The sequence below is a fragment of the Orcinus orca genome, chromosome X, assembly GCF_937001465.1.
Source record: "Orcinus orca chromosome X, mOrcOrc1.1, whole genome shotgun sequence".
Lineage (NCBI taxonomy): Eukaryota > Metazoa > Chordata > Mammalia > Artiodactyla > Delphinidae > Orcinus > Orcinus orca.
In genome coordinates this window covers 116,256,982-116,279,835 of record NC_064580.1, presented here as the reverse complement: position 1 = coordinate 116,279,835, position 22,854 = coordinate 116,256,982, and the positions used below count along the sequence as shown (strand labels likewise).

At 35.6% G+C, this 22,854-nt stretch overlaps 1 protein-coding gene and 1 non-coding gene across 8 annotated transcripts in view; both read right to left on the bottom strand.

Annotated features, from left to right (window-relative positions):
- Positions 1-22,854, bottom strand: part of PHF6 (PHD finger protein 6) — a 52,746-nt gene that overhangs the window by 17,186 nt on the left and 12,706 nt on the right. For all 7 annotated transcript variants that reach the window (XM_049704966.1, XM_049704964.1, XM_049704963.1 and 4 more), the window contains 2 exons: positions 17,124-17,257; positions 16,814-16,857 (listed from right to left, as the gene is read on the bottom strand). In XM_049704966.1, coding sequence (XP_049560923.1) covers positions 16,814-16,857; positions 17,124-17,257 — 178 coding nt within the window. The remainder of the gene's footprint in view (positions 1-16,813; positions 16,858-17,123; positions 17,258-22,854) is intronic.
- Positions 16,576-16,682, bottom strand: LOC117198637 (U6 spliceosomal RNA). Its single transcript, XR_004479851.1, has one exon. It is a non-coding gene; the product is annotated as a U6 spliceosomal RNA (small nuclear RNA).

Genomic DNA, 22,854 nt, shown 5'->3' with positions numbered 1-22,854 from the left:
TTCCCAGTAATTTGAAAAGTATTTCTACCATTAATAGAGGTGCTTCATTCAGTTATTCACTAAAAATATTTATTGAGGGCCTACTGTATGTAAGACAATGTACTTAGTGTTCAAAAAGGTATAAAAATCAAATATTCACTTGTCTTAGTGTCAAACTATAGAAAGTTTTAGGCATAGTTCTAATACCTACATTGTTTTTTCTTTTACCATAAATTATCGACTATAATTCCACGGACTAATTTCTTCCATGAGAAAGCATATCAACTCCTCTTCTCAGATGCTGATCTTTCCTAATAAATACTTTAAAGGGTTTTTTCCTAAGCAATAAAAGCACATTCATTATGATAAGAAAAGGGTAATTTAATCAGTATATTTGAATATATAAACTCTAAGAACTGAGAGCATTAGACCATTTGCAAAACAGTTAATAAAAATTTATATCAATGTAACTTCACCTAACTATGGTAGGATTTAAGGGAAGAAAGGGGGGGGAAGGTAAAAGTGGATAGTGTTTTATAGGCAATAAGACAAATTCATGTGAATAACTCTCCCTGTGAAGACAGACAAGTCAATTAAAGATAATTCTGATCTTAACACTATAGCAAATTTCACATCAGAACACGCCACCTACTTTAAACATTCAATCTGACAATTTTTAAGACACAGAATTTCATTAAAGCTTTTAGAATTACTTGCATGTGCCAAAAATTAAAATGAAAAATCATAACCAAATGTTCCAATCATCCTGATATATATTACAGCATATATATGATATACATAATATTCTGTTATTTACAATGAAAACAAATAATCACTAACACTATAATAACACTACATTGTTAAACACCTATAAAGAAATTACTTAACTGATTCCATTATCAGGCCAACATGGCTAGTTTTCCAGATGGCGTATTTGTCTGTCCTAAACATGGAATCGTTCAGTATAAAATTTTAGGGGACTTTACCAGCAATAGTAAAAAAAAAAAAAAAAAAATCACAAAAGATTGACAGATTTAATTATATTAGACTTTTAAACTTCTGAAAGTAAAAAAAAAGTGATAAAATTAGAAGGCAAACAAACTGGAAGAATATCTGCTGTACTTATGACAAAGGATTAGTATCTTTATGATCTGATAAGCTCATAAAAGATTAAGACCTCAACAGAAAAATGGGTGAACCGTATGATCAAATAATTCGTAGAACATAAGTAGTTAAATATACTTTTAGGGACTTCCCTGGTGGCACAGTGGTTAAGAATCCCCCTGCCAATGCAGGGGACACGGGTTCAATCCCTGGTCCAGGAAGATCCCACATGCCACGGAGCAACTAAGCCTGTGCGCCATAACTACTGAGCCTGCACCCTAGAGCCTGTGAGCCACAACTACGGAGCCCACGTGCTGCAACTACTGAGGCCCACGCGTCTAGAGCCCATGCTCTGCAACAAGAGAAGCCACCGCAATGAGAAGCCTGCGCACCGCAATGAAGAGTAGCCCCCGCTCACCGCAACTAGAGAAAGCCCGCGCACAGCAACAAAGACCCAACACAGCCAAAGTAAACTTTAAAATAAATAAATAAATACACTTTTAGAAAATTTGATGTCTCTAAATCAAAGAAGTGTAAATTAAGTGATACACCATTTTCACCTATCAAAATAGCAGTCTTTAAGTAGTTGTAAAAAACGTCAATAAACCCAACAAAAAATGTGTTAGAAATACAAATATAAAAGAAGCCCCACAAAAATGTTGAGATAAGCCATGCTTCTGGATGAATAGGATCAACATTAGAATGGTATCAGTTCTTGCTAACCTAATTTAATGAAACGCTGATAAAACAGAATTGAAAGTTGATTCCACAGTTTTCTAGAAGAGTAAAAATATAATACACAAGACTATCTTTTTTAAAAAAAGGTATCAAAATATACCATAAAGCAACAGTAGTTAAAACACTGGCATAGGAATAGACACATGTCAGAAGAGAAAGCCAGGTTGAAAAGAGACCCACATGCATATGGGAAATCAGAGTATGATAATGGTAGCATTTCAAATGAGTGGGGGAGAGACATAATGGCACAACTGGGTACCCATTTTCTAAAAATTCAGATTCCTTTTCTCATACTATATGAAAAAATTAGAGATGGATCCAAAAAATCTAATAAAATAACAAACCAGAAATGTAACAGAAGAAAATGGAAGAGATTTTTTTTTTTATAATCTTGGGGTTAGGACACCTAAGAAGCCATTTAGTGGCAGGGAATTAATATCTATATTTTACAGACAGCACTTCAAATCAATTTTAAAAAGACAAACCTTGAAAGAAAAACGTGCAAAGGATAGGACTGACAATTCACAGAAGAAATATAAATGACTGAAAAAACATGGGCAGAAGCACAACCTTACTAATTACAAGAGAAATGGAAATTAAATGAGATAATCAGATTTGTAAAAATTATAAGACTGATAATATCCAGCACAGTTGTAGGGAACTGGACACTCTCATACACTGTTGGTACACGTGACAGTACTGATTCCCAATGTTAAATGCAGAGTCTCTCCTGGCATCCCCATTTCTAGGACTTTATCCTATAGAATCACTTGCATAAGTACATAAGCACATACGTATGAGGAAGATCAATGCAGTTTTATTCCTATTTCACATAAAAAATAAATATAACTGATTTTTATTAAGAGAAATCCTTAAATAAACTATGGTTCTATTTATTCTATGGGATGTAACACAACTGTTAAAAAGAATGAGGTTGATCTGTATGCACAGAGAAGGGTGTCTGATACATCACAGAATGAAAAAAACAAGTTGCATAACATTATCTATGTATACTATGATGCCATTGTATTACAAATAGTGAGCATATGCATATATATGTAAGATTGTACGTATGTAAGTAAGGTTCTAGGAAGATTTACAAACTGTTAGTAGTAGGAACTCTACTACTACTGAGGGTGTGATTTTGGGGTGAAGAGAGGGCTTTCTGAATTACTTTTATAGTACTTTTGTACTATTTTAATTTTTTTAACAATGGGCTATGTACTACGTTTGTATTTAAAAGAATTTATAACATCCAGTGTGGTGAAAGGAGGGGGTAAAGTCAGCCACTGCTGACGGGAATATAATCTAGCACAATCTTTCTAGAAAGTAATATGGCAATGCATATTGAGAACCTTAAAAAGATTAAACCCTTTGACCCAGTGATTTTATTTTTGGGAATTTATCCTAGAAAATATTTGAAAATTATTTGCACATGAAAATGTGAGTATGAAGCTAGTCACAGCACCTTTGTTTAAATTTTTCATGGTTACTTATTGTTTATTTTTCCAATTCAAAACTGTGAAAATGTTTTAACATTCTTAAAAGTTATTTTTAATAATAATTATAAAGAACTATCTGCATAAAAGTAGGGAAAATCTTCCTTTCCACCTTCCAATTCCATCTGCTCTGCACTCCCAGCTGGTACCCTAGCTTCCTTGCTTCCCTTTCTTCATACTCACTCCCTTACTCTCAAGGTACCGTTAACTTAACGCTTCTTTTCTCAATCTCAAGGGTAGAGAGCCTGGTTTTGAATCCTGGATCTGTCACAGACTGTGTGTCCTTGGACCTGAGACCTACCTCAGAGGGTTCTTGAATTAAATGAGTTAGTTCCTGTAAAGTACTTAATCTAGAACAGGGCCTGGCACATAAGACACTCTCAATAAATGTCAGCTATTATTTTCTATGCATATGCAAATCCGTTTTAAAAGCATATACAAACAAATGGCATTCTAAGCATACTATTCTGCATCTTGCCCTTTTCCATTTAATATGTAAATGCAAATACCCAAAATATAAGAGCTAACATTAGAGCTTTTTGAGTTTTGACTATACAGGATGTGCTATGCAGTTTACATGCATTATCTTATTCAACCTCAAAACAGCCCCATGAGGTTGTATCAGTCACCATCCCCATCCTCCGTTTTATAGATAAGTAAATTCAGAAAAGTTAAATAATTTTGCCTAAGATCATAAAGCTAGGGAGTAGCAGAGTTGGGACAAACACATGTCAGTGAGTCACTACTATATGCTTTGGAAGTAGTAATACCCACTATCATGGAAATAAACATCTTCATATGCTCCTGCAAGTTAGAAAAAGGATAGCTATACATATGCTTATGTATGCATCGCTCTGGAAGGACACAAAAGAAACTGACAGTAGGTGTTGCTTTTAGCAAAAAAAATTTGGAAACTGAGATACAAGGACAAGGATGAGAGGAAAGCTTACTTACAGTCTACACTCTTTTGTATTGCTGATTTTTGTACAATGTTCATATACCTATTCAAACAAAAGAATATGGGAGAAAATAAAACCTTACCCTTGTATTCACAACTACAATTTCTAAAAATCCAGACTTGATAAGGTAGGTAGCAAAATAAGGTTGTCCTCCTTTCCTGTGCCACCAAGTGTTCCCCACCTTTATGAGTACAGATGTCCATGTCACCTTAGAATGGCCAGGCCCTTCTCTGTTACCCTTCTGATTGCCCCTATGCGACAGGGGGGTGACCAACTTACCAGGAAACCAACTCTCCCCTCCTCCTAGTATTGTATAAGCCCTATCTGTCCCTTTACCAATTCTCTTCTCCCTCCTAATCAATGTTTTCCTCATCTTATATCTTCCTGGTTTAAGCCCCATTTCCTTCCTTCTCCTAAATTCTCACATCACTTAACAGTATGAAGTAGAAAGGACCCCTGGACAGAAAGTCTGAAGTCTGCCACTTTCTAGGCCTTAACTTGGTGAAGTTACTTAACACTCGCAAGTCTCCTGGTATATCAAATGGGACTAATAAGAACACCTTCCTGAAAAGGCTGCTTTAAGAAAATGTTTGAGAAAAGCACTTTATAAACTATGAAATTCTATTCAATTGTTAATTATTACTTGTCATACCTTGTGTAGATTTTAAGCTCTTTGTCCACAAGGGGCTTCTTTTCTAAACTCCCAATGTGCCTACACCCAGCAGGCACTCAATAACATTTGTCGGAATGTTTTTTTTTAAGAAAAAGGCCAAGCATTCAAGTTGGGGTAAGCATTACCACATCTGCTTTGAATCTTTAGGGCAGCTACAAAAGCAAGACTGGAGGTCATCTGCCCTGCCGTCTCCAATGGGAACGTAGTGAGCACTTGCTCTGCATGCCCCTGGTCACAAGTAAACTCTGCTTTTCCAGTAAAGTTATCAGAAAAATGATTTCTTTTAGGCATATGCATATACATATATAAATATGTAACATACATAAATATATTATTCTTAATTAAGTGTGCCAAAATGAAATAGGATAGCTGGGATTGAATTTAAAATAATCCAGGTGGAGGAAGTGGGTAAGGGTATAGATGAAACAAGACTGGCCAGGAGCTGACGGTTACTAAAGCTGGGTGATGGGGCTTTTTTTTTTTTATGCTCTCCTCATGTCCCTACATTTTTTTAAATTTCTTAATTTTATTTTTTTATACAGCAGGTCCTTATTAGTCATCAATTTTATACACATCCGTGTATATATGTCAATCCCAATCGCTCAGTTCATCACACCACCACCACCACCCCCCTGCCGCTTTCCCCCCTTGGTGTCCATACGTTTGTTCTCTACATCTGTGTCTATTTCTGCCCTGCAAACTGGTTCATCTGTACCACTTTTCTAGGTTCCACATATATGCGTTAATATACGATATTAGCTTTTCTCTTTCTGACTTACTTTACTCTGTATGAGGCTATAGATGCATCCATGTCTCAACAAATGACCCAATTTCATTCCTTTTTATGGCTGAGTAATATTCCATTGTATATATGTACCACATCTTCTTTATCCAATTGTCTGTCGATGGGCATTTAGGTTGCTTCCATGACCTGGCTATTGTAAATACAGCTGCAATGAACATTGTGGTACATGACTCTTTTTGAATTATGGTTTTCTCAGGGTATATGCCCAGTAGTGGGATTGCTTGGTCGTATGGTAGTTCTATTTTTAGTTTTTTAACGAACCTCCATACAGTTCTCCATAGTGGCTGTATCAATTTACATTACCACCAACAGTGAAAGAGGGTTCCCTTTTCTCCACACCCTCTCCAGCATTTGTTGTTTGTAGATTTTCTGATGAAGCCCATTCTAACTGGAGTGAGGTGATACCTCATTGCACTTTTGATTGGCATTTCTCTAATAATTAGTGATGTTGAGCAGCTTTTCGTGTGCTTCTTGGCCATCTGTATATCTTCTTTGGAGAAATGTCTATTTAGGTCTTCTGCCAATTTTTCGATTGGGTTGTTTCTTTTTTTAATATTGAGCTGCACGAGCTGTTTATGTATTTTGGAGATTAATCCTTTGTCCATTGATTCATTTGCAAATATTTTCCCCCATTCTGAGGGTTGTCTGTTTGTCTTGTTTGTAGTTTCCTTTGCTTTGCAAAAGAATCTACGTTTCATTAGGTCCCATTTATTTATTTTTGTTTTTATTTCCATTATTCTAGGAGGTGGATCAAAAAAGACCTTGCTGTGACTTATGTCAAAGAGTGTTCTTCCTATGTTTTCCTCTAAGAGTTTTATAGTGTCCAGTCTTACATTTAGGTCTCTCCTCTATTTTGAGTTGATTTTTGTGTATGGTGTTAGGGAGTGTTCTAATTTCATTCTTTTACATGTAGATGTCCAGTTTTCCCAGCACCACTTATTAAAGAGGCTGTCTTTTCTTCATTGTATATCCTTGCCTCCTTTGTCATAGATTAGTTGACCATAGGTGCGTGGGTTTATCTCTGGGCTTTCTATCCTGTTCCATTGATCTATGTTTCTGTTTTTGTGCCAGTACCATATTGTCTTGATTACTGCAGCTTTGTAGTATAGTCTGAAGTCAGAGAGTCTGATTCCTCCAGCTCCGTTTTTTTCCCTCAAGACTGCTTTGGCTATTCGGGGTCTTTTGTGTCTCCATACAAATTTTAAGATTTTTTGTTCTAGTTGCGTAAAAAATGCCATTGGTAATTTGATAGGGATTGCACTGAATCTGTAGATTGCTTTGGGTAGTATAGTCATTTTCACAATATTGATTCTTCCAATCCAAGAACATGGTATATCTCTCCATCTCTTTGTATCATCTTTAATTTCTTTCATCAGTGTCTTATAGTTTTCTGCATACAGGTCTTTTGTTTCCCTAGGTAGGTTTATTCCTAGGTATTTTATTCTTTTTGTTGCAATGGTAAATGGGAGTGTTTCCTTAATTTCTTTCAGATTTTTCATCCTTAGTGTATAGGAATGCAAGAGATTTCTGTGCATTAATCTTATATCCTGCAACTTTACCAAATTCATTGATTAGCTCTAGTAGTTTTCTGGTGGCATCTTTAAGATACTCTATGTATAGTATCATGACATCTGCAAACGCTGACAGTTTTACTTCTTCTTTTCCAATTTGTATTCCTTTTATTTCTTTTTCTTCTCTGATTGCCGTGGCAAGGACTTCCAAAACCATGTTGAATAACAGTGGTGAGAGTGGACATCCTCGTCCTGTTCCTGATCTTAGAGGAAATGGTTTCAGTTTTTCACCATTGAGAATGATGTTTGCTGTGGGTTTGTCGTATATGGCCTTTATTATGTTGAGGTAGGTTCCCTCTGTGCCCACTTTCTGGAGAGTTTTTATCATAAATGGGTGTTGAATTTTGTCGAAAGCTTTTTCTGCATCTATTGAGATGATCATATGGTTTTTCTGCTTCAATTTGTTAATATGGTGTATCACGTTGATTGATTTGCATATACTGAAGAATCCTTGCATCCCTGGGATAAATCCCACTTGATCACGGTGTATGAACCTTTTAATGTGTTGTTGGATTCTGTTTGCTAGTATTTTGTTGAGGATTTTTGCATCTATATTCATCAGTGATATTGGTCTGTAATTTTCTTCTTTTGTAGTATCTGTCTGGTTTTGGTATCAGGGTGATGGTGGCCTCATAGAATGAGTTTGGGAGTGTTCCTTCTTCTGCAATTTTTTGGAAGAGTTTGAGAAGGATGGGTGTTATCTCTTCTCTAAATGTTTGATAGAATTCACCTGTGAAGCCATCTGGTCCGGGACTTTTGTTGGAAGATTTTTAATCACAGTTTCAATTTCATTACTTTTGATTGGTCTGTTCGTATTTTCTATTTCTTCCTGGTTCAGTCTTGGAAGGTTAAACCTTTCTAAGAATTTGTCCATTTCTTCCAGTTTGTCCATTTGATTGGCACAGAGTTGCTTGTAGTAGTCTCTTAGGATGCTTTGTATTTCTGCAGTGTCTGTTGTAACATCTCCTTTTTCATTTCTAATTTTATTGATTTGAGTCCTCTCCCTCTTCTTCTTGACGAGTCTGGCTAATGGTTTATCAATATTGTTTATCTTCTCAAAGAACCAGCTTTTACTTTTATTTATTTATTTTTTTATGGTACGTGGGCCTCTCACTGTTGTGGCCTCTCCCGTTGCAGAGCACAGGCTCTGGATGCACAGGCTCAGCGGCCATGGCTCACAGGCCTAGCTGCTCCGCAGCATGTGGGATCTTCCCAGACCGGGGCACGAACCCGTGTCCCCTGCATTGGCAGGCGGACTCTCAACCACTGCGCCACCAGGGAAGCCCTCAAAGAACCAGTTTTTATTTTGACTAATCTTTGCTATTGTTTTCTTTGTTTCTATTTCATTTATTTCTGCTCTGATCTTTATGGTTTCTTTTCTTCTACTAACTTTGGGTTTTGTTTGTTCTTCTTTCTCTAGTTCCTTTAGGTGTAAGGTTAGATTGTTTGAGATTTTTCTTGTTTCTTGAAGTAGGCTTGTATAGCTATAAACTTCCCTCTTAGAACTGCTTTTGCTGCATCCCATAGGTTTTGGATCGTCGTGTTTTCATTGTCATTTGTCTCCAGGTATTTTCTGATTTCCTCTTTGATTCCTTCAGTGATCTCTTGGTTATTTAGTAACGTATTGTTTAGCCTCCATGTGTTTGTGTTTTTTACGTTTTTTTCCCCGTAATTCATTTCTAATCTCATAGCACTGTGGTCAGAAGAGATGCTTGGTATGATTTCAATTTTCTTAAATTTACTGAGGCTTGATTTGTGACCCAAGATGTGATCTATCCTGGAGAATGTTCCATGCGCACTTGAGAAAAAAGTGTAATCTGCTGTTTTTGGATGGAATGTCCAGTAAATATCAATTAAATCTATCTGGTCTATTGTGTCATTTAAAGCTTGTGTTTCCTTATTAATTTTCTGTTTGGATGATCTGTCCATTTGTGTAAGTGAGGTATTAGAGTCCCCCACTATTACTGTGCTACTGTCGTTTTCCTCTTTTATAGCTGTTAGCAGTTGCCTTATGTATTGAGGTGCTCCTATGTTGGGTGCATATATATTTATAATTGTTATATCTTCTTCTTGGATTGATCACTTGATAATTATGTAGTGTCCTTCCTTGTCTCTTGTAACATTCTTTAAAATCTATTTTATCTGATATGAGTATTGCTACTCTAGCTTTCTTTTGATTTCCACTTGCATGGAATATCTTTTTCCATCCCCTCACTTTCAGTCTGTATGTGTCCCTAGATCTGAAGGGGGTCTCTTGTAGACAGCATATAGATGGGTCTTGTTTTTGTATCCATTCAGCGAGCCTGTGTCTTTTGGTCGGAGCATTTAATCCATTCATGTTTAAGGTAATTATCGATATGTATGTTCCTATGACCATTTTCTTAATTGTTTTGGGTCTGTTTTTGTAGGTCCTTTTCTTCTCTTGTGTTTCTCACTTAGAGAAGTTCCTTTAGCATTTGTTGTAGAGCTGGTTTGGTGGTACTGAATTCTCTTAGCTTTTGCTTGTCTGTAAAGCTTTTGATTTCTCCATCGAATCTGAATGAGGTCCTTGCCGGGTAGAGTAACCTTGGTTGTAGGTTCTTCCCTTTCATCACTTTAAGTATATCATGCCACTCCCTTCTGGCTTGTAGAGTTTCTGCTGAGAAATCAGCTGTTAACCTTATGGGAGTCCCCTTGTATGTTATCTGTCGTTTTTCCCTTTTTGCTTTCAATAATTTTTCTTTGCCTTTAATTTTTGCCAATTTGATTACTATGTGTCTCAGTGTGTTACTCCTTGGGTTTATCCTGTATGGGACTCTGCGCTTCCTGGACTTGGGTGGCTATTTCCTTTCCCATGTTAGGGAAGTTTTCTACTATAATCTCTTCAAATATTTTCTCGGGTCCTTTCTCTCTCTCTTCTCCTTCTGGGACCCCTATAATGCAAGTGTTGTTGCATTTAATGTTGTCCCAGAGGTCTCTTAGGCTGTTTTCATTTCTTTTCATTCTTTTTTCTTTATTCTGTTGCACAGCAGTGAATTCCACCATTCTGTCTTCCAGGTCACTTATCTGTTCTTCTGCCTCAGTTATTCTGCTACTGACTCCTTCTAGTGTAGTTTTCATTTCAGTTATTGTATTGTTCATCTCTGTTTGTTTGTTCTTTAATTCTTCTAGGTGTTTGTTAAACATTTCTTGCATCTTCTCGATCTTTGCCTCCATTCTTTTTCCGAGGTCCTGGATCATCTTCACTATCATTATTCTGAATTCTTTTTCTAGAAGGTTGCCTATCTCCACTTCATTTAGTTGTTTTTCTGGGGTCTTATCTTTTCCTTCATCCGGTACATAGCCCTCTGACTTTTCATCTTGTCTATCTTTCTGTGAATTGGGATTTTTTTTTCAAACATACTTTTGCGTATGTTTCAAACTTCCTATAATGAAAGTTTATAAAGTGTGCTAAAACAAAGATGAGTGTAAATAATGCCTAGCACAGCACTTTGCACATGGGTAGTCAACAAATCTGGTGAATCAAAGAAAGAAAATGGAGTCAATTCTAGCAAAGAGCACAGTATGAATACACTACTAAAATTTTCCGAGTTAAATCACACAGTTTAAATTCTATTATCTTCCAAGGAAGAGCACATGAAAAGATGAGTGGTAAGAGAGGTAGGTAGAGTTTTCAAGGAATAATGGTTACAACCATAATGATACAGAATGTAGTATTTACTGAGCAACTTACTATGTGCCAGGCACATTGCTAAGAGCTTCACATGCATCATTTCATTTAATTCTTACAATAATCCTACAGGTGGGTTTTTTTTAATCCCCATTTTACAGATGCAGTATTAAGGTTCTAAGAGATACTAAATAACTTGCCCAAGATCATGTGACTAGTAAGTGGCAGAGCTAAGATTCAAATATACATCTGAATTCAAAGCCCATATTCAATCAGTGTACAAAACTGCCTTTCCAGTACTTCATAAATCTATTCAATGCACCTAAATTAAAAAGGTTTTTAAACACTTTGATACCATATTAAAATCTCCCTAAACTTCCACTTAATAGGGGTAGATTGGAAACTGCAGCATAATCTAGAGAAAAAGAACAAGGGAAAGAAAATATTAAGGGAGTATTAAACCAGGCAAAGGCTTGAATCTACATAAATGACAACACACTTTCAACATACTTCCAATATAACTATTTCCTGAAACATAAACTGAGTTATATGATTTGACAAACACCTCTAATAAAGCTCCCAAATTGTCCATCAGGGGCTCCACCAAGTCCCTGATTTGTTTACACTGTCTCAGAACACCTGGGATTTTATGGTCACTGTAATTGTGGCACTTATCACTAATTTCAGACTTATAAAAATCTGTAAAAAAAAATTCCTATATACCCTTCACCCAAATGTTAATATCTTACCATATATACGTTATCATTCATTCTCTCTATCCATATACCTTTTTCTGAAAGGTTAAAGAGTAAGATGCAAACATGATGCCCCTTTATCTCTAAGTACTTCCATGTATCACCACTGTATTTTAATCAGTTAGTCACATATCTGCTGCTAAATTCTGTAACTCCCCCCAGAGTGAAACCCTGTTTTATTAATTCATCTTTCTCTACTGACACCCAGCACAAGAGAAGCTACAGGACAAGAAGTGTCACCCCAGAACAAGTGACATGTTAAATACCGTTCTTAGTTTCAAGCCAAAGAAAATGAATAAGTTACAAACATTTCTCGAGTACCCATCCCATGCAAAACATTCTATATTGGGTAATTTAAGAAGTATAATAAACCACAAGTTTGGCTCCTTACAATTAAGAATTTAAACTGGGCTGAGGTTATGTTTGTGATGATGATTTACATTCTACACATTCTTGCTGTGAATATCTAACACCCAGCATCTACTCTAGATACTGTTTTCTATCTCTTCACAGATTACTTTGCTCCATATAAATTATTTAATGCAAAGACCGTAATACCCTTAATGAAAATGATTTTAAAAGAACCACCATTCATTTGTAATCACAGTTCCTTATAAGTAGTCATATGTTTAGTGATGACAAATTATCATATTAAAGTACTTCTACAAAATACAGACTGGCATCTGTTACAAGCTAAAGCTATTTGCTATTGCGAACATTTGACATTTTTGAAATATTGCTTTAAAAAAAAGGTAAAAGGGCTTCCCTGGTGGCACAGTGGTTAAGAATCCACCTGCCAATGCAGGGGACATGGGTTCGAGCCCTGGTCCGGGAAGATCCCACATGCTGCAGAGCAACTAAGCCCGTAAGCCACAACTACTGAGCCTGCGCGCCACAACTACTGAAGCCCGTGCGCCTAGAGCCCGTGCTCTGCAACAAGAGAAGCCACAGCCATGAGAAGCCGGCACACCACAATGAAGAGTAGCCCCCGCTCACCTCAACTAGAGAAAGCCCGCGCGCAGCAATGAAGACCCAACACAGCCAAAAATAAATAAATAAAATAAATTAAGTTATTAAAAAAAAGGTAAAGGATATACCTATTATCTAAACACAGGCCAACGGGGGGGGGAACATAAGATGTAGGATTTAATTCTGGCTATTCCTGTCCATTTCTAACATATAGGAGGGCACTACACCATTTTAAGCACTCAATCACCACATGTGGCTAGTGGCTACCATATTGGACAGTGCAAATATAGAACATTTCCATCGTCACAGAAAATTCTGCTAGACAGCATTGTTGAGCCATTAATTCTCCATTCCCTTGTAAAAAGCCCTGCACCTTTGAGGTCCATGTCATTCAACTAAACCACTGCTTCCCAAATTAATATGCATACAAACCACCTGGGATCTTGTTTAAATTCCTATTAAGTAGGTCAGGGGTGGGGCTTCAGATCAGGCATTTCTAACAACTCCCAGATGACGTCCATTCTGCTGGTCCACAGACTATGCTACCTTCTTCCTCTCCTTCTTGCTAATAATTGCCAACTTCCAATCATTCCACTCACACATCACTTTCTTTAGCACACAGCTCACAGCCCTCTTCTCCATCCTGACCCCTGCCCATCATGCTGGGTGATTTCACTATCCACATGGACAATCCAAGCAACACCCAGCCATTCAGTTCCTTAGACTTCACTGATGTCCTCCATCAACCACCTAATCCCTATAATCATACCCAGATACCTCATAGTCACCTAAAAGGATTCTACCTCTGAAATCACTATATCATACTTTGGAACCACAGATGATTGCTTTCCCAAGTACTTTCATTCTCATTGTTCTTCAATCTTACCAGGACCTCCAGTCTATTAATTCCTTTCAGTTTCTTTACTCTCGCAAATATTCTAAACTCCCTTATCCCTTTACTCTTATGTTGAACCCACTTGGAAAAATTCCGATTCTGAATGAACCAACTAGATACTTTCTCTATTCTACACCCAGGATCCTGTACTGCTGTAGGAAATGTCACACAACCTGACTGATGGCATCACTTTATAAATTCACGGTTACCAACCTCAACTGGCCCAATTCAGTCCAGAAACTTTACATTTCTCTAGGCAAACTTCCTCCCCTGGTCTTCACAACTATTCTTTCAAAACAACTTCTCTCTCCTTCAACTTCCAACCCTCACCCCTCCCCCTACATTCTCCCTCACAGAGAAAACAGACCTGATAGGAACCACTTATCCTCTTCCTTCTCTCCTATTACAGTGGAAAGGACCTCCTTATCACAGGACAATTGTTCCACTTGTGCACTGAATCCTCCTTCTTGTACCTTCAATCTCTTCTCGTTCATTGGATCCTTTCTTGTAAGCATTAACAACTAATCCCCCCCCACCAAAAAAAAGGCCAACGAAGTGAAAGAAACCAATCTGAAAAGGCTACATACTGTATGATTCCAACTATATGACATTCTGGAAAAGGCAAAAGTATGGAGATGGTAAAGAGATTCTCAAATTTAATATTTCAAAGCACAGTTCATGTTATATCAAGCTAACATGACAGACTGAATTACATAGTATTTATCGTTTTGAGTATTAGCAAAGTAGGTACTGAGCCACAAATGGCAAAAACGATCAAGAAATCGCCAAAGGTATCAATTCCTCTTTGCTGTATAGATTAGTGCCATACAATTCTCAAAGACAGTCCCTGAAATACAATCCTATAAACCCCCAACATAAATTACAATCATAAAGTAGCATATATGTTTCCCATTAGAATAATGAAATAATTGGAAGTTCTATTTCTGACAAAGCACTCAATATCTAATAAATTCAAGCTAGATGAATGTGATAAAAGTCAAAATTCAATAAACAGAAACTCTGTCATACTTTTAAACTGTAATATTATCCTTTCAAGTTCTACAAGATGAGTATAAACATACTACATGTGTCAATAATACAGGGAACCCAAATGTGCTACCAAACTATACACTGAACCCAAAATTCAAATCAATCGTATCACAAATTTGAATTGTAGTATTCCTGCCAGCTATATTGAAAGAAAAGTCCTCTTGGGACTTCCCTGGCAGTCCAGTGGTTAAGATTTCACCTTCCAATGCAGGGGATGCAGGTTTGATCCCTGGTCGGGGAACTAAGATCCCACATTCCTCAGGGCCAAAAAACCAAAAGAGAAAACAGAAGCAATATGGTAAAAAATTCAATAAAGACTTTAAAAATGGTCCACATGAAAAAATCTTAAAAAAAACGGAAAGCCCTCCTGAAAAGCATGAATTTAGATCTTCCTCATTAAAAAGTTTCTCAAAGCAAAAAGGTGGTCAAAATTATTTTTATGTAGTCTGCACTGACTTATCTCTACCACTAGATGGTACTATCAGCCTCAGAAACTGAGGAAATAAAAGGGGAGATGACTATATTAATCATTGTTGCCACCCTCAAATATCCTGCCCCAGTATGCTGACACACTTGTATTCGTCAGATTATTAAGTCTCAATCCTTGCCTTTTCATATATGCTCACTACAATTGTGAAGAGAATCAAATAAATCCGCTGTTAAAACCTGAAGCAATGAAAGGTGGGAAAGCTTACTCTTAACCTTTCACGAAAGGTTTTTCAATTCAATTACAGAATTAAGTGAGGAAAAAACTGAAGGAAAACACTATAAAGTTTATCAGTTGTACTTTATCACCTCAAAAACATTCTGTTCTTATTATTTGTCCAATATGTTTACCTTAATGACAAGTTTTTGCTAAACACTGAATTTTTAACCAGCACTTCTAAAGTATTTAGACCAATCTGGTCCTGAAGGGGAAACAATACTATTTTGTATTATAAAACCAAGATCTAAGAGATCAAAAAAGGGCCACAAATTTTAATATGCTAACACTGATAACTAGGTAAGTCTTTATAAAAGCAACAACTTCCTAAAACAACAGGCTCAAACCATTCTTAATTCTAAGCAACACGTTCTCAGAAGCTAACAAAAACTTTAAAGATCTCTAATCTAAATGGAAGGATAGAACAATCTCAAATTAAATCTAAGCCTTTTTATATTGCTAGTAAAAGTATCAAAACCATCTGTTTGAAAAGGTTTGAAACAAGTCAGAATTCAATTTGAGAACTTTCCCATACCTTTTAAAGACCAACTACAGCTTGGCTAACTATACATGAACATGACTATCCTGGTTTTGTATAAATTTAAGTGGAAATAAACTATAAAACAATTTTAAAACTTTGTATTTTAAAAGTGATTACCTCTTATGAACATGTCTGTATTAAGAAAAAGAAGTACTACAATGTGGATAAAAATTTAACAGAAAGCCTGTTTATCACAAAATGCACTAGTATCCCCAGTTCACGTTTTCTTTATCTGACAGTAGCAAGGTTTCTAATTATTACCTTTACAATCTACTAACATACTTACCTGAACACAGAAATCTGTAACCACTAGCATCATTTCCCCCTAAAGATAAATACATTCTCAACATACTCTTCATAAGAATTTTGGGGTAAAAGTTTTCTTAAAAATTCAGATCTTTTTCACTATGTACATTAGTTTATTTGAATGCTTCTCTCTCTTTTTTCCCCCTCATAATGGTTCATTCATAACTTGAATAATTTTTATAGGGCTTAAACTTAAAAGCGAACAGAACGTGTTCTCTATACTTAAATATCTTAGTTATAAATCTTAATAATAGGAATAAAAAGGGAATTAATTTACAGATATAATAAAACTGCTCTCAAAAGGCTTTGAATCTCTGTAGGAACTGGGTTAAGCATTCTATTTTTTTTAATTGAAGTATAGATGATTTACAATGTTGTGAAAAATATGGAACGCTTCACGAATTTGCGTGTCATCCTTGCACAGGGGCCATGCTAATCTTCTCTGTATCGTTCCAATATTAGTATATGTGCTACTGAAGAAAGCACCCGAATGCTTTCAATTCTTCAAAATGTATTCAATATTGAGATATGTCTTGTGGTAAAAGTCAATACAGTATAATTCACTCATATTTTACTCAAATTTCCTCTTGAAATTGAAAAGTGGCTGAATAACGTACCTTCAGAGTTATGTGCAGTTTTCTTGTGTTTTCGGCAATAAACCCTACAAAAAATGAAGAAATTAAAAGTAAACAAACCAAATTCATTTTTCAAATTAAGAATGAGCAGTACACTTCACCCCATTCACAAGCTGGATTCCAAAAACCTTATCATTAAACTTTCTATGCCATTTCTCTAAGCATTAAATTCCCTACCAAAAACACCCTTTACGATGATGATGAAATGCTTTGAAATGGGAACAAATTTTTACAAAGGCCTAAAGAAAGTATGACTGTTTTAAAAAAACTAAAAGAGAAGTTAAATAATTACATGTAAATTCCTTGTGAAGGTTTCTCTCGTATCTGAGCTTTATCATGCAATGCACAGTGGTAGTGGTATGTCCTGTGACATGTTTTCACATCACAACCAATTGTAGCTCCAGGACAATGGCACAAAGAACACATCTACAGGAAAACAATAAAATAATATTATTAGTGTGTGATTTTGCTATGGCTATGAAATCAGGTTAGAGGCATATCAAATCTCTGTCAAGGAAAACAAATTGGTTATTGAAAAGTTCTGTAACTAATAATGCTACTTTTCTTGTTTTCTCACCTAGAAATAATTCAAATCAAATTCTACTGGGAGTATTTTTTCCCATGTTAAACTATGACAAAATTAATGGAATATTATTAATATCTATTGGTTCATTGTGGTTAAGAGAAAATCTGAAATGTTGCAAATCAGGAATGTAAGCTGTAGACCTTTTCACAATCCAGATCTTCCTGGAAATGAGTAACTGGAGAAAATGGCTCATTCCAGAAAAAATTTTCTTTCACATTTCCACTTATCAATGAGAATTTTTAGAAAAAAACTCACATACTATTTGGGAACCTGGTAAAATCAATTTCAAGTGAGGGAAGGAGAGAAGATAAAAGAATTAGGTAGATTTTCAAATACCTCGAGCCCTAAAAATATTTTGTGATGTCAAATTGATTGTGAAAACATGCTCATCTATTTTAATTTAATCTGTTACTTACCTCTCACATTATGAAGTCAAGGAAGTAGATAAAACAGATTCTTTCAAGATATTCTAATATACCTTACCTTCTGACTTTATTGGATAATTCATACTGTTTAACTAGCTCATGTCTAAATTTAGAAACAAATTCTTTAAGAAAAGTACATAACAATGACTGTTAGTGGTTTTGATTAACATATCATAGTATACGGTACTGAGTGGACTTTTAATCAGGCTGTCTCCTAAGCTATAAATGCCATGCAAAAATAAATTCACAGTAAGGTAAATCTTAAAATCTGTTCATTTGTTTCTTTGTTGCTAGATGCCTCATTTGGAACTGTTCTCCTTCCTCTTGATTAATTTTAACATAAAGAACATCCTAATTTTTGCATTACTTGGCTCCTAAGCAATTTTAGTGTACCAAGAGGCTAATGTAAATTCTAATAAATTGCCTTACATTTCTCTAAGCAAGTCAAACACTCAACCTCTCATTCAAGCTATCATTTAAAAAAGACTCCTATGTAAGTCAGAAACAAACATTCTCAATACAGGTACTTCCCAGAAAACATGATGGCCAGTGCCCATTATTAATGCGAAAGAAATACACCACTTCCTTAAATAAATATAGAAACTTCAAAGCAATACTGTAAAAAGAAACACTGTGCCAAATTATCAAGCAGGGAAAGCTGTTAAATGCTTTTGGGTGGCTTATAAATTTTTGAGGAGGTGGAGCATTTGTACTATAACTTATTTATGAGGTTCTACTATTTTAGTAAATTATACTTCTAATCAAAAAAATCATAGACTTACAGAAATTGTGGAAAACACGAAAGAGCACAACAAAAATTAAAAGATCACTCATACTCACCAAGTGTAGACACCATTACAGTGTTGCTATGCTTACGTGAAAGTATTTTTCTATGTAATTTTGTACATACTGTCACTTGGTTTTTAACTTAATAAATTGAACATTACCATTACTTCATTAAGAACTGTACTGCAAGTAGCTCATTTTGAAATTACATCGAAAATGTGTCTGCATGGGTACATTCTGAAAAAAATTATTGAGTTCAATGAGCAAGCAAAAATAAAAGGAGCAAGCAAAAATAAAAATCCTGTAGAGGCTCGGCACTGGCAAACACAGTGAGATGGGCACTCTCAGATACTGCTGGAAATTGGTATACTCTCTGGACAGCAACTTGCCTTATTTATCTTAGAACTTATTAAAAGTTTATACTCTCTGATCCAGTAATTTTCCTTGAATTAATCTAGTCTACAAAATAAATCATACTTAAACGATTTATATGCAATCATTTTCACTGCAAAGTTGGAATAGCCCAAAATGTAAAACCACCTGTGGAAAACAACCACTGAAAAATGTTTAAATAAATTACGGTTCAACCATATGTAGGAATGTTCTTTACTCTTTTCAAAAACATTTTAATGGCATGGGAAAAGGTTTATGTATAACATTAAGTGAAAAAATAAAGCAGGATGCAGAGTTAGGTATGCTAATTATGTTTACAACATATATTCTGAAAATAGGTGGAAGTAAACATAGCAAAATGCTGAGTGACTATCTGTGTGTGATTGGTTTTCTTCTTCATCATTTCATATATTTTCTGATTTTTCTACAAAGGGGAAATTACAAAAAATTATTTAAAAACCATTGGAAATACTCTAGCAAATGATTTCAATACCCATCTCTCAGTTTACTGAGAATAAGAAGGAAACCAAATGCCCAAAATATATCAAAATGTGTTTTGGCTGGTTATAAATTCAAATCTGCCCAAAGTATAACCAGTTAACTACAGCAACTCAGAACAAATAAAAATTTTTTAAGTGAGAAAAAGCTTATTCTCATTTTTATTTTGTCAGTTTATCTCAAGGAAGAAAAGAAAGAGGAAGATATCCCAATAAAAATGTTTTCAGAGAGTGGAAGATTCTTCTCAAGGTTAGGAGTAGAAATTTTTCTTAATTAGAATTCACAGGATCTATTTTATGCAGCATTCATACACAAGCAGGTATTTCTGCTTGTATAAGAAATTCTGGCAAAGTACTAAGAAAATACCAAAAAAGTGTCCATAATAAAACTAAATATAAAATGTATATCTGCTTGTGTACCTATGAATACAGAATGGGAACACTACTGTGTTCAAGACATCACTACTATATTGCAACACCTGAAATAATTCTTTTTACTTGAACGCCTATGGGACTTAAGATAGAGTATTCATTTTGGCTCTTACCATTTTACTTCCTTGTATGACTAATTTATCTTTATAAATGTATAGACTTTATCCATCAAGTGCTTCTAGAATGAGTTTTTTGGAAGACAAACACTGTGACTTACCATGTAGTACTCAATTATCGAGAATGAGAAGGAAACCAAATGCCCAAAATATATCAAAACGTGTTTTGGCTGGTTATAAATTCAAATCTGCCCAAAGTATAACCAGTTAACTACAGAAACTCAGGTTACTCTGTTATTGAAGATTTTAATATCATATGGCATATCTTTTTCTCATTCACGTTTCTAATACCTGCAGACTTGACATAATTATCTTAAAATACATCTAAAAATATTTTAAAAGTCTGATTTGGAAAGGTGAAATTGCGAACAATCCAATTGAAGGGACACAGAATGAGCAGAGAGAATCAAGAAGAGATAAAAAGAAAATTAAAGAAGTTGAGAAAATAGATAGGTGGCTAGTATACTTTTCTTTAAAAAAAAGTATTATGGAAAATAAAACAAAGAGGACTTCTATTGAAAAAAAAGTAGAATAATAGGAAAATGGGCCCCCCCGACACAGCAAGGCACCAGTTGGTTGGACCTGAGTGATGTTATCCTGTATTCCTCTTTACACAAAACATTTATTTGCCCTCCAATCTGTCACAGGCCCTACTGGGCCCTCAGCAGAACGAGTGTCATGCTTGCACTGTAGCCAGGTTGCTCTCCATGTGGGCAAATCAAAGTTAATCTGACAGGAACACATTTCTCAAGGACAGTGGCGGACTTCCTCCTCCCTGAAAAAAGGTCTGTCCCACATATCAAATATTCTGTTGAAGGCCAACTTCCTGTCTTCAATATAGGTATAAATGTCAATTCTCAGCTTATCCTGCCTATACCCTGATTTCAAGTTCTTTAAATAGAGGTGAAAATTTCTTTGTTGTTAATGATTTTTCTTTTACTTTTATTCCTCTATTCAGTTTGCTACCTAGTAGACCTAATAAATTTCAATAATCAATTACTTCTTCCAAAATGGGGAGATTAGAAAAAGAGACTCTTATAGATGTTTACATATCATACTATCTTTTTAAAAAATGTTAATAAAAATTATACATATTTAGGATGTATACGTTTTAATATACATATACATAGTGAAATGATTACTAGAGTTGAGCTAATTAACATATCCATCTCTTCATATAATTGCCATTTTTTTAGTGCATGTGGTACAAGCACCAGAAATCCACTCTCAACAAATTTCCACGATACCATACGGTATTATTAACTACGGTCATCATGCTGTACAGGAGATCTCTAGACTTATTTATCCTACATAACTGCAACTTTGTACCTTTTGACAAACATCTCCCATTTCCCCCACCCCTCCTGCCCCTGGTAACCAGGGTTCTACTGTCTGTGAAGCTTTACTATGTTAAGATTAAGTTGTGCCACACAAGCAGAGTCTCAAGGAGCTGATCCACAGACGAAAGAGGAACTAAGTCACGCATGAGAGGAGACAAACGGAACTGAAAGGACTATGACTTAGCTAAAGTCCCGCAGAAGACAGAGGCTGGGACATACCTGCTCCTCAGTCAACTGAAATAGGCCAGGACTGAAATTCACTTTGCAAAAGGAAGAAGTCTTAAGTAATAAAAGGAAAAATACTGCTTTCTTAGTTGCTATGGGGGAAGCTCAGGGAAAACTCAACTAAGACCACAGACAGAGACAAGGCAAAACAAATGAGATTGCCAACTTCTAGGACAGGCAGAAAGAGAAGGCTCTTGGGGAAAAGCTCTAAGTCTTAGCTTGCTCAGCTTAACTGCTGTATATCTACTATGCATGTCAGTAACTGACCACCAGTGTATAAATATAAATTCTCACAGCCAAGTACTTACTACTCTCAAGATACCTGCTGCAAGAAAACTGCTACAAATGTACAGAGAATGAAAGAGGTTTCAAAAAAAAAAGTCTGTAGGAAAAAAAAACAAAAGCAAAACAAAGAAAAATCAGAGGGACTTCCCTGGTGGTCCAGTGGTTAAGACTTCGCCTTCCAATGCAGAGGGTGCGGATTCCATCCCCGGTTGGGGAGCTAAGATCCCACATGCCTCGGGGCCAAAAACATAAAACAGAAGCAATATTGTAGCAAATTCAATAGACTTTAAAAATGGTCCAGGTCAAAAAATCTTTTTAAAAAAAGCACTTGGGAGTTGGGAATAGTGTACCTAGGATATTTTCACAGGAGAAACGAGACAAAAATAAAGTGAGAGTAGTTCACCTTACACTGGTGTTTGTTATTCTGTGTTATTTTTAATAACAGAAAACACTACCTCCGGTTAAAACTAGAATGGAGGACAGTGCGGTTGGGGCAAGTTTTCAGAGCTGCCTAAAAAATGCTCCTAACTCCAGGTTCATTACTTTATATAGAGTAATACCTCATATATCCAACACAGTCAGAAAACAGAGTAACCTCTGAATTATCTGGTTAGCAGATGCTGTCCACTTGATTTGTTAAAAACCCCTAAAAAAAAATTACCATTGCCCGGAAAGGTGGAACATGAACTCATAACTGTTTCTGGTTTATCCTACAGCTACAATTAAAAAATATATATATACAGCATTTTGAAGAAGGTCTCAAAAAATACAAACTTAATAAAATATTCTTAATAAGGGTTATATAATAAAATAATTAGGTCTAAGTAGAAAGCTAGAAAGCAAAAATGAAATCTGAAAGCTGTCAAAGTCACTGAAAAGTGACTTGATAGATTAGGACCTTAAATTCCAAGTGCTTCTAAAAAACAGGGCTACTGAAA